At 47.4% G+C, this 13,205-nt stretch overlaps 1 protein-coding gene across 1 annotated transcript in view; it reads right to left on the reverse strand.

Moving 5' to 3' along the window:
• The window catches only part of LOC134949112 (interleukin-13 receptor subunit alpha-1-like), a 144,500-nt gene that overhangs the window by 19,594 nt on the left and 111,701 nt on the right, over positions 1–13,205 (reverse strand). Inside the window, exon 11 of the mRNA XM_063937503.1 lies at positions 11,826–11,889. Within this exon, the coding sequence (XP_063793573.1) occupies positions 11,826–11,889 (64 nt within the window). The remainder of the gene's footprint in view (positions 1–11,825; positions 11,890–13,205) is intronic.

The following is a 13,205-nucleotide window of genomic DNA, read 5'->3' on the forward strand; positions in this document are numbered from 1 at the left end:
TAAAATTGTTCATGGGTCGCACCACGGTGGGCCGCCCAAGAAGGTCCAACCGACCAAGTAGAATGGGCTTTGATGGTAGCAAGAACCGGACGACCAGCCTGTACATAAGCATGTGCAATCACCATTCTAATCCATCTGGCCAATGTCTGCTTAGAAGCAGGCCAGCCACGTTTGTGAAAAATAAATAACATAAAAAGAGAATCGGATTTCCTAATGGAGGAAGTTCTCTTCACATAGATACGGAGAGCCCGTATCACATCCAAAGACCGCTCTTTGGAAGACAACTCAGGAGAATTAAAGGCCGGAACCACAATCTCCTGGTTAAGGTGGAAAGAAGACACCACCTTGGGTAAGTAACCTGGGCGTGTCCGAAGAACTGCCCAGTCACGGTGAAAAATCAAATAGGGGGACTTATAGGATAAGGCGCCCAAGTCCGAGACCCTTCTAGCTGAACCAATATCCAGCAAAAACAACACCTTAAGGGAAAGCCACTTAAGGTCAGCAGAGGTAAGAGGCTCAAATGGAGTCTCTTGTAAAGCCTCCAAAACCACCGACAGATCCCAAGGGGCCACAGGTGGCACATAAGAAGGCTGAATCCTCAGCACACCCTGAGTGAATGTATGGACATCAGGTAGGGTAGCGATCTTTCTCTGAAACCAAACCAACAAGGCCGAGATGTGAACCTTGAGGGAGGCCAGACGAAGGCCTCAATCCAGGCCTTGTGGTAGAAAGGCCAATAGTTTGGCCGTACTAAACTTGAAAACGTCATGATTGTGAGACGCACACCAAGTAAAGTAAGCATTCCAGACCCTATGGTATATCCGAGCAGAAGCCGGCTTACGGGCCTTAAACATAGTTTGAACTACCACCTCAGAAAAACCCTTGGCCCTCAGGATGGGAGCTTCAAGAGCCATGCCGTCAAAGCCAGACGGGCCAAATCCTGGTAAACACAAGGGCCCTGAACGAGGAGGTCTGGTCGTTGTGGAAGTAGAAGGGAACGATCCAACGAGAGGCCCTGTAGATCGGAGAACCAGTGCCGCCTGGGCCACACTGGAGTGACTAGAACAGGTTTCCTCCTTCTTGCTTGAACTTCCGTATTACTCTGGGCAGGAGGGACCCCGGAGGGAACACATACGGGAGCCGAAAGTTCCACGGGATTGATAGAGCATCCACGAACGCTGCTTGAGGATCCCTTGTCCTTGCTCCGAAGACCGGAACCTTGTGATTGTGTCGAGAAGCCATCAGGTCCACATCTGGGAGACCCTACTTGTCCACGAGAAGTTGAAACACCTCCGGATGTAGGCTCCATTCTCCGGCGTGCACGTCCTGACGACTGAGATAGTCCGCCTCCCAGTTCAGAACGCCCGGAATGAACACTGCTGATATGGCCGGCAGATGGCGTTCTGCCCACTGAAGAATCCTTGATACTTCCCTCATTGCCATGCGGCTTCGAGTGCCGCCCTGATGATTGATGTACACTACCGTGGTGGCGTTGTCCAATTGTACTTGATCAGGTCTGCTCTGTATCAGATGCTGGGCCATTGTCAACGCATTGAACACTGCCCGCAGATCCAGAATGTTTATCGGGAGTAGAGACTCCTCCTCGGTCCACCGACCCTGGAAAGAGTGTTGTTCCAACACTGCTCCCCAACCTCTCAGACTGGCATCCGTTGTCAGCAGTACCCAGTTGGATATCCAGAAGGGACGGCCCCTGCTCAATCTTTGGTCCTGAAGCCACCAATTCAGGTACAGACGGACCTCCGGAGATAGGGAGATCATGTGAGATCTGATCCGGTGAGGCAGGCTGTCCCACTTGGACAAAATCAACTTCTGCAGAGGGCGAGAATGGAATTGAGCATACTCCACCATGTCGAAAGCCGACACCATGAGACCTAGCACTTGCATCGCCGAATGGATCGACACTTGCGGATGGGATAGGAAGCATCGGATCTTGTCCTGAAGCTTCAGGACTTTCTCCTGAGACAGGAACAACCGCTGGTTGTGGGTGTCCAATAACGCTCCCAGGTCTACCATGCTCCGAGCCGGAACCAGGGAGGATTTCTTCTAGTTGATCAGCCATCCGTGGACTTTCATGCACTGGATTGTCAAATCGAGATAACACAGGAGAAGTTCTGGGGAACTCGCCAGGATCAACAAATCATGACCGCCATAACCTTGGTGAAGACTCGCGGAGCCGTTGTCAAACCAAAAGGTAACGCCCGAAATTGGTAATGAAGGTTGCCCACTGCAAACCGCAGGTACTGCTGATGAGATACCGCAATAGTAATATGTAGGTAGGCATTCTGTATGTCCAGGGAGACCATATAGTCCCCGGGCTCCATGGCCAGAACAATAGAGCGCAGCGTTTCCATGCGGAACTTGGAAATTCGCACATGCTTGTTCAAGGACTTCAGATTGAGAATGGTCCGCGAGGACCCGTTCGGTTTTGGGACTAGAAACAGCGGTGAATAGAACCCCTTGCCCCTCTGAGTCAGAGGCACCTGTACCACCACTCCTGTGGACAGGAGGGAATGTACCACCGAGTGCAACGTGTTTGCTTTTGCCGCATCCAGAGGCACATCTGTTAGGCAAAATCGATGAGGGGTGCGATTCTTGAAGGGTATGGCATAACCTCGAGCAACGACTTCCCTCACCCAGGTATCCGAAGTGGTCTTCAACCATTCCTGGGTAAAACCTAGAAGTCGGCCCCCCACCCTGGGATCCCCCAGAGGGAGGCCCGCCCCGTCATGCGGCCGGCTTATCAGTTTTTGAAGCTGGCTGACGGGCGGCCCAAGCACGCTTCGGTCTGGGCTTGGCAGGCCTGGAAGTACGGGCTTGCTTTGGGTACACCTGACCTTTTGCTTTACCTGGAGTACGAAAGGGCCGAGAGAAAATACTTTTAGCCTTCTGTCCAAAGAGAATGTCTCCCTTGAAAGGAAGTACTTCCAGGGTTTTTCTGGAATCCAAGTCCACCGACCAGGTTCTCAACCAAAGGATATGTCTGGCCAAAACGGAAGCAGTAGCAGCCTTGGCCGCGAGCACTCCGGCATCGGAGGCCGCCTCCTTAAGGTACAGAGAAGCCGTGGCAATATATGAGAGACGTTGTCGAGCATGCTCAGATGCATCAGAAGGCAGTTCCGCCTCGAGTTCCTGAGCCCACGCCTCAACAGCTTCAGCAGCCCAAGTCGCTGCAATAGTTGGCCTTTGTACAGCCCCAGAAAGGGTATAAATCGCCTTTAAACAGCCCTCCACCCGACGATCCGTCGGTTCTTTCAGAGAGGTGATGGTAGTTACTGGCAGGGCAGAGGAAACAACCATACGCGCCACATGAGAATCTACAGGGGGAGGGGTTTCCCAATTTTTACACACCTCCGCAGAGAGAGGATAGCGAGCCAACAGTCTCTTATTCGGTGTAAACTTTGTCCCTGGATTTTCCCAGGATTCCTCACGTATGTCAATCAGGTGTTTAGAGTAGGGTAAAACCTGCTTAACCACCTTTTTACGCTTAAACCTATCAGGTTTCTTGGAGACAGTCTCAGGCTCAGAATCATCAGCCAACTGAAGAATGAGCCGTATCGCCTCAATCAAATCCGAGACACCCACGGACGATTTCCCCTCCGCATCTGAAACATCAGCGTCAGTGTCCGAGGGGTCAGTATAAGCATCGTCCTCCTCAGAGGACGTGTCAGTTAAGGCCGCGGATCAGGAGGAGGTAATGGCCCTTTTAGGAGACGACTCAGATTTGGACATGGATCGGTTCAAATGCTGTAACTGAGTGGAAAGCTGATCCGCCCATGGCGGGTTCACAGCGGGGACCATAATCTGGGGTAGGTGGTCCCACAGGGGGCGTCAATTTAGTTACAAGCGTGTTTAACAATGTGGAAAATGTAGCCCAAGGTGGTTCTTGTGATGCCCCGAGTGCTACCGACCCACTGGGGGCAAGGAAGCCCCTGAACCTGAACTCTCAGCTGCTAAATTATCCTCCATTCCGTCAGTGTCCTCACTACCACGCAGTGTGGGAGAGGCCCCAACGTCGTTGCCACGTGTAGCAGACATAACAATGCACACAGTAATGGGCAACCCGGTAGAAAAAGTTATTAATTTTTTTTTGTAGCAGCACTATACCGAGTAAGAACTCTCAGAGAAACAGCCGAAGCTGGCACAGACCGAGGGTTCAACAGGAATAGAACATATAGTGACTATAATTCTGAAGTAAAAAATACTCCAGTAGCATATCTTGTGAAACAATCCTATATTAACAGAGAAAACCTGAAACACTTGGCCCCCACAGGTATAGTAATATAGGAATAGCACGCTGAGTGAAATACCCTGCAATAAGGCAACCACGCAGCAGCTACATGCACACACACGTATATAGTCACAAACGTACCATGCAGAAATTATGTACCATAAACTGCACTGGACTAGCAATACAAGGTAATACACAGTATGGCTATATGTGATAACTATAGATATAACAAACGCAGTAGGCACTGGATGTATATCACAGGGTGTTTGTACCACACAACCCTGACAGTATGCACTCTTTCTTAACTAACACAGTCGCAGTGACAGGTAGAATACTCAAGTGTCCTGCAGGAAGCACAGCACTGGCAGTCAGGCGGTTCCACAGAGGAGGATTTGCCCCAGCAATCCCAGGAACAGCAAGGCTCTATCTGAAATGGCTGCTGACCAGGAGTGAGGGAGAAGGAAGCAGCTCCAGGGTGGGAACATTGCAGAAATGGCGCCCTGGGGCAGGGGGGAGGGGCCTCAGGTCCAACCTGCTCCCCCTGCTGGCATCCCCACCGGGCATGCGGGCAGTAAATATAGCAGGGGGGGAAATGGAACAACGTCCCCCCTGACCTGTGCCCATACAGAATCACCCTGGTGGCTAGTGGAACAACAGCCCAGTAATGTGTCCACGCCAGCACGCGTGCGGCCCGCCTCTTACGGTTGCACGGGATCGCGGTGCAAAGTGCGGCACAGAAGCCCCTTACCTCCCCCTTGTCAGCGGCCCCGCGATCCAGGAGATTGCGGCGTGCGTGTGACTCATGTGAGGACAGGGGAAGAAGCCAGTGCCTCTGCTGTAGTGACCCGGAAACCGCGGCGCAGGAGTATACAGCGCCACTGGGGGTGATGGAGCTGCAGCAGAGACATCGATCAGACACAGCCTGCTGCAGCCCTTTGTAGAATCCTCTTCTTCTTTAAAGTTAAAGCTAAGAATAGGCTGCCTGAAGCAGCCCCCTGTTAAGTGACCTGCTACTGCAGGCACCAACTACAAACTGAGCTCACTGGCATGGAGGCGGGGTTATAGAGGAGGCGGCGCTGTGCATCTTGGAAACAGTCTAAAGCTTTGAGCCTGTTGGTGCCTCGGATCAAGATCCTACTCTACACCCCGATGTTATTCCTTGTGGAGCCCAGTGTACCTCGCAGCAGAAATAGTAATTTCATTTTTATGACCCACGTGTTAGCAGAACGCAGGCTGGTTAATGTTATTATGTTATGCAGACATTTATTATTAGTTGTCTGAAAATCTCATTAGTATACACATATAGTATATCTCTGATTAGTGGCACAGTTTTACAGACATTTAGGGTCCGATCTATCACCATCCACATCTGAGGATGCAGATGGGATGTGATAAAAACGACCCAATCCGCAATGTGATCATTGATTACTTTGCATTGATGTATCAACTATCGCATGCATGGACAGTGCTTGTGAGGAAGCCCTGTCCCTGCGATGCCACTCCACAGCATTATAGGGGTGTTATTCATAAAAAATACCCCCGATGACGCCCCTCCCCCATCGCGACTACCTCCCCCCAGAGGTGATCATACTCACCAAACCCGGGGATCGGTGGCCAAAGCTCATGGCGGGCACTGATCACCAGACCCTGTTTTTTTTTTATGTGGGTTTTTTTTTATATATAAACTTTTTTTCTACAGTGATCAGCCTGAGAGCAGTGTATAAAAACACAGAGCTGATCACACTGCTGGCTCCTAGGGGCAGAGAAAGCTGTGAAGAAGTACCCAAACCGCAGTGAGCCCTGTGATTACGCCAGCTGAAGCTGGTCTGAGGGCCTAATTCAGACCCGTTTCAATGGACTGCGTATTCATACAGATCGTAGTGTGCACGCGTGAGGCCAAACTTTTTTGATTGCTAGGCGTACGCAAGTTGATTGACAGGAAGCGGGCGTTTGGGGGTGGTAACTGCCTGTTTTCTGGGAGTGGCAGTAAAAACGCAGGTGTGCCCAAGAGTTTTCAGGGAGGGTGTGTGATGTCGCTTCTGGCCCCGATCAGCCTGTTTCTACCGCACTGTAGGAGTAAGTCCTGGGCACGAACAGTCTGGAAAAATCATTTTATGGTGAGTGACTTGTGAACGTATTTGCAGCTGACTGGTGTATGCAGAGATTTTCACAAGGCGTCCGCAGACATGCAGGGGGCGGGTGTTCACTCTGTCTGGGCGGGGATTTATCTGATCGCAAACCTCTGCTAATTTGCAGAGGGGCGATTAGGTGTGAATTAGGCCCAGAATACTGACAGCGGCATCCCTACTGTCAGTACCCTGACACTTTTTAGTAAGTATTGTATGCCTAACTTACCCATCCTTAACAACATCCTAACTCTCCCACTTCCTTTAAACCCTCCCTACCCACAGCCTAACCATCCCCTCCCGCAGCCTAACCCTAATCCCACCCCCGCAGCCTATCCCTAACAGCAGCTACAATAGGCTACTGCCAGCTTCAGATGGCGGTAGCTGCAGAGGCCAATAATGCTTCGGGAAGTGGCTTAACATTGGGTTGGCTAATCAGATTCAGACATAACATAGTAAGGGGACGGGAGTGTCGCTGAAAGTAGTTCAATGCAGAGACGCTGAATTGCTCACATTGGAGGCCATACACAGACGGATGATCTGCACCTAGCATAGGGATGGTGAAAGTGTTAGTGGTGCGACTGATGGTGGCGTCTAAAGACGCACAAAGCATTATTGCAGATTCTGTAGACACGGAAAGTGGGCATCTCAGTCCTTGTATATTCAGATGCACGGATGTACACCAGGGAAGGGCACTGTAGTAACATTAGCATAAAGTAGCAGACGCAACTGCAGCAAGATACACAAGAAGAGTGGCGTCCAGCCTCAGAATCAGGTCTTATGAGAAAAGATCCCATCCCCCTCGACAGTCCCCACCCCCTCCAAATACCCCACTCTCATTAGGGGTGTTTCCATATATTTTCCGGGCTAGTTTTCTATCCCAAACCGCCCCTGGGCGTACATACTGTGCCTAACATCAGAGCTCTTCCTGCGGGAAGTGGCTTTAATATTTCCACAGTGAATCTGTATACACAACATATTGTAGATTCACTTATTATGACAACGCAACTTACCGTATAAATCTGATAACCATCAACCTTTATAGTACACACTAGCACTTGGAGAGATCTTCTTGCTTTGAAATAAATGTGTTTGGAACAGCAGCATGATATTTATCAGAAGCTTAATTCCACTTCGTTTATATTAGCTAACAAACACTCAAATTCATATATACAGTACAGCTTGTTAATGTGACGTGTTACATAGAAGCAGTTATTTGCCCAGTTTTCAGCCTCACTGTAGGTTTCCTATTTTTAGGTAAAGGGATTCTATGTGTATTGGTATATCAAGGGGAGTTGTAGATCCCACTATTATTTAAGCAAGTGTCCCTTTTTACAGTAACAGTAAAGCTAAAAACACAAGTGGTATAATTGACAAGTCACTGTGTAAACACCTTAGAACTAGCCTTATACAGACACATTACCGACAGTTCCTAAGAAGCAATCTGCAATGGCTTACAGGAAACTACACAGCACCAACTAAGGATCCATTTCTCACATTCATGCATATCACGTGCAGGGGATGTGCCACTGCTGACACTTCATCTGTACCTGGGCTACAACTGTGCCCTTTCTTTCTAAGCATGACTGTCTTGTACCTATCTATGCCTTCACCAGAGGGTACACAGATACTGCGTTCTTGGATGAGCTGGCCATCCTGTTTTCTGTTTACTTTGGAAATCACAATGCTATATCCGTTTTTGCCTTGGGTGTACTTTGATCCTTAATAAGACTCCATATCTGATTGAAGTTGATTTGCTTAATAATATTGTAAACACAGGGGGTCATTCCGAGTTGATCGCTCACTAGCAACTTTTTGCTGTGCTGCGATCAGATAGTCGCCGCCTATGGGGGAGTGTATTTTTTGCAAGTGTGCGAACGCTTTTGCAGCCGATGGCACAAAAAAGTTTTTTTGCAGTTTCTGAGTAGCTCTGGACTTACTCAGCAGCTGCGATCACTTCAGTCTTTTTGGTCCCGGAATTGACGTCAGACACCCGCCCTACAAACGCCTGGACACGCCTGCGTTTTTCCAAGCACTCCCAGACACCCATAAACGCCCTCTTTCTGTCAATCACCTTGTTACCGGCTGTGCAAATGGATTCTTCGTTAAATCCATCGCCCAGTACCGATCCTCTTTGTACCCGTACGATGCGGTGCATACGCATGCGCAGTTTTGCCGAGATTTAACCTGATCCCATCGCTGCAAAAAAGTTGCTAGCAAGCGATCAACTCGGAATGACCCCCACAGTTTGTTACATTGCAATGTACAGTATGAAACCTTAATAAAAATTACTTAAAACAAAAAATATATTTTTAAATATATATATATATATATATATATATATTTTTTTTTTTTTTTTTTTTTATTTCCATTTGTTTCCAATGTAAAAAAAAACCCCACATCTTAGAATCTTTTTAGAATTTGTACAGAAAATATTTCCTTGACAATAGTTAATTATTAGATCAGGAACAAATAAATGTGAGTCAGACAAGAAGGACTGGAACTTGAGCACATATAACATGCAGGGGGGACATTAATTGTTTTAAACATTAAATAAAAGTGGCGGAACTGTCTTCCTGCACAAATACTCCTAGGGGAAGTTGTTTCCTATGAACACCAGACTTTTCGGCTGTGAAGCTACGCTAGTGACCCAGGGGACTGCACATCAGCACACAGTAGGTCAGCCTGACTGCAGGCAAAAGGAAGTGCTGATAAGCTCTATGACCCTGCCCATCACAGTGTGCCAGGAACACAGTGCTCACTTACAGCAATGAGAAGATAAGTACAGTGTGTGTGTGCCAGGTTACCATGGCATAGAGAAAACACCTAAATGTCACCTGCCTATTACATAACACTACAGAGAGAGCATGAAGGGGAGGATTACACACCTCAGCAATTGGCACTTTGTCACATAGCAGGGGTAAATACAACGTCATGGTATCAGAATTATATTTACTCATTCTACGTACTGTTGTATTTGTTACATGTATTGTTCTGTGATCTAAGTCCTCTACTTGCTTTTTTCACACTTTGATAAATGGAAATGTTGTAGCCTGACCATACAGCATACTGTACGTCCTGCTGCGGCAAAGTCAGATTCAGGGCGGGATGTATTAAGATACATCGCCGCCCCTCGCCGCTTATCGCAACGATGTTGATCGCATATGTACTAACATATGCGATCAATATCGCAATGCTGTGATGGAGGCCCCCCCGCGATACCTGTGAGGTGGTCTGCGGGGGGTCTCCGTCACCTCCCCGGGATCTTCACACTGCCCAGACGCCGGGAAGCAGCAGCAGGCTGCCCCCGGCGCCTCCTCCTCCCCCCTGCAGCCGGAAGGACCTCCGGCTGCGTTAGGAGCTGATTTGGTGAAACTTTATCTCTCTCTCTGCTTTATGTCTATCCAAGATTTCATACATCTCCCCCTAGGTCTCTAAAGCGCTCTAGCCAAGAGCCTGGATTGGGAAGCCCTGCCTTATATCCGGTAGTCAATTAACACATAAAGAGGGAGATTTATGTAAGCTTGGAGAGAGATAAAGTGGAGAGAGATAAAAAAGGGACAGATTTATCAAAGCTCGGAGAGTGATAAAGTACCAACTAAATCAGCTCCTACCTGTCATTTTTAATATATAGCCTATAAAATGACAGGATTTGATTGGTTGGTACTATGGGGGTCATTCCGAGTTGCTAGTTAAAAATGTTTGTAGTGCAGCAATTAAGCGAAAAAGCGGCACTTCTGCGCATGCGGCGCAGTGCGCACACGCGACGTACTTTAACAACGGGTGAAGTATTTTTACACAAGGTCTAGCGAAGCTTTTCAGTCGCAATGGCAGCCGGAGAGTGACTGACAGGAAAGGGGCGTTTCTGGATGTCAACTGACCGTTTTCAGGGAGTGCTTGAAAAAACGCAGGCTTGCCAGGAAAAACGCAGGCATGGCTGGGCGAACGCAGGGTGTGTTTGTGACGTCAAATCCGGAACTGAACAGTCTGAAGTGATCGCAAGCGCTGAGTAGGTCTAGAGCTACTCTAAAACTGCACAATTTTTTTTTGTAGCCGCTCTGCAATCCTTTCGTTCGCACTTCTGCTAAGCTAAAATACACTCCCAGAGGGTGGCAGCTTAGCGTTTGCACGACTGCTAAAAACTGTTAATGAGCGATCAACTCGGAATGACCCCCTATATCTCTTTCCAATCTTTGATAAGTCAGGTTAGGGAAATCAGGGTCCCCTATTGCCCACTGGTCTCTAGGCAGGAGTCTAGACTACCCTAATGGATAATCCAGACCAGAGGACAGCAAATGAACCAACATGTGTGGACTAAGTGTGCCAAAGATTCACATCAGCCTGCTACTGATTAGAATGGCTTCTCAATATAGCATACATGTGAATAGAACAGCAAGTTATAAACTTTTTTATCTACATAGTTATGGTTCTTGAATTTTTGATGGAGGTTTTCATATTGTACAATAATATTATAGACATGGATAGATATACAGGTATACTATGTATAAACTGTGGCCCAATAATAATGTAATATATCAGTGGTTCTCAAACAGTGTGCCGTGGCAGCCTGGGGTGCCTCGGGACACTTGCAGCGGTGCCTTGGATTGGTGGTCCAGGACCAATTCAAATGATTTATGGTCAATGTAATAGGCAAAACCAGTGCTAGTGACAGTCAATCATAAAACATGTGGACAAACAGAAGCAAATCCTGTCCGTCACCACACAACTGAACCTAAGGGTGACATATAAACACAATTTACTTAATTTATTATTTATTTCTAAATAAGAAACTTTTGGCCTATGGGTGCCGTAATTTTTTTTTCTAATACTCTAGGGCACCGTGATTCAAAAAAGTTTGGGAACCACTGAAATATATTGTCAATGTACAATGATGATATGACTCACTGCATGTACTGTATCTTCTTCAATAGAACATGGCAGGTGCCTTATTTACAGGAAGAAAAAAGGAGACTCTGCTGTGTGTTGTAATATACAGAACTTCTTTAACTTTCCTAATGACATAACCAGACAATGGTGTGTAGTGGAGGCCAAGCAGAGTAATTGTGTTTATATATTATACAACTTTTATGTGGGAAGTAAAATGACCGAAAACAGAAGCGTGTCTATCTAGCAAGGTCTGGTATCTGACTTTTTAAACATTTTCCAAGCCGGCCCAATGCACTGTGATATTTCTCAGAGATGTCTTATATTAGTGTGTGTGTGGCCACAAAGACCAATGGATAACTACTGCTCATATTGGTAAATGTAGTCAGGCTATCTGCATGTGCTGTAGTAATACTCTGACTGCACTGACCAGCCCCTACGTGGCAGCTAGTGATTCGTGTCTGACCAAATCCAACAGAGATCTTGTGGCTCAGCACCTGGTTTGGGCGGCAGAATGGGCAAATGGACTGCAAACGTCAACTACTATTAATGAAAACGGTCATTACCTGCAAGTCATTCGATAAAACTTTTCCTGGGTCAGGAATTCGAGGAAAAATTAGAATTTGTAACCTAAAGAATATAAACACAGTTTGTAAATGAGAACACAATGCGATCACATGTCCTTTCCATTTTATATTTAGCTACATGGGTATTACAGCAGTGCCGATCAATGATAGAAACAAACATCAGAACAAGGGGAATGATTCAGATCCCGTCGCTGATGTGCGAAAATTGCTATGAAGCAACTTTTGTACATCTGCGCATACGCTTATGACAGTATGCGCATGTGCAAGGTCCTAAGCTGCGTTGTCTTCAGAATGTAGTTTAAGACCTGGAGGGGGGCGGGAACGGGGCATCACTGCTGCGTTTTGTGGGCGTCGACACTCCATTTAAGGGGTGCGGTCCGGACAGCAGAGGCGTATCCGGACTGTTGCTGGGGCGGGTCGCGGTGGCTACGTGACATCACACACAGCCGCTGCGACCCAAAACATGACGGGTAGCCGTCTGCCTATGTGCAGAGGGCTACTCGAAACATGTGAAAGCATCGCAGCCGATGCTTTCGTAGGTGTGGCGGGGGGGCAGGACCCGGCATGCTCAGTGGACTTGCCCTGTGCTGGGCGTCTCCCCGCACGTCAATTAATTTGATTATAGATCTGCGTTTTTTCGCACATCTACGATCAGGTCTTAATTACCCCCTAAGACTCACAAGTAAAACTTGCAATTTCCAGTTAGGAGAATGTTTAAATGTGAAATGAATATTACCAGGACAAAGCTATCCTGTTTGAATGTAAAAATGGTGGATTTGGTGGCTCATTATCTCTTGGGCCTAATCATCATCACTAATGGTCCTGTTGCATATGCGCATGTTTTTGCATGTTTTTTTAAACAGGCCCATTCATTATTAGGGGCCTGCTAGGGGCCACCTAATATTCAGACAACTCCGAAAAATTTACATTTTCAGGGTTTGCTTGTGAGAATCAACACCACCTAGTATATAACAAAGTGACAATATGCCAGGTGCTAAAAATACATGTGATTTGCAGGAAATACATAGAATGGAACCAGGGGTACGGACTTTATACAAAGATAACATGACGTGTGGCCACAGTCCCACTTGGTCACCTGACCCCCAGCAACATTCGCTGCTGAATAGAAAAATCCAGTCATTAAATGATGCAGTGATCATAATGGATGTTACTAATTTTACATATTGGTGGTCATTCCGAGTTGTTCGCTCGTTGCCGATTTTCGCTATGCTGCGATTTGTTGCTAACTGCGCATGTGCATGGTACACAGAGCGCATGCGCTAAGTTATTTAACACAAAACTTAGTAGATTTGCTGTTGTTAGTGTGGCGATTTTCTGTCGCACTGCTGATCGGTGAAT

This window comes from Pseudophryne corroboree, chromosome 8 (genome assembly GCF_028390025.1).
Source record: "Pseudophryne corroboree isolate aPseCor3 chromosome 8, aPseCor3.hap2, whole genome shotgun sequence".
Taxonomy (NCBI): Eukaryota; Metazoa; Chordata; class Amphibia; order Anura; family Myobatrachidae; genus Pseudophryne; species Pseudophryne corroboree.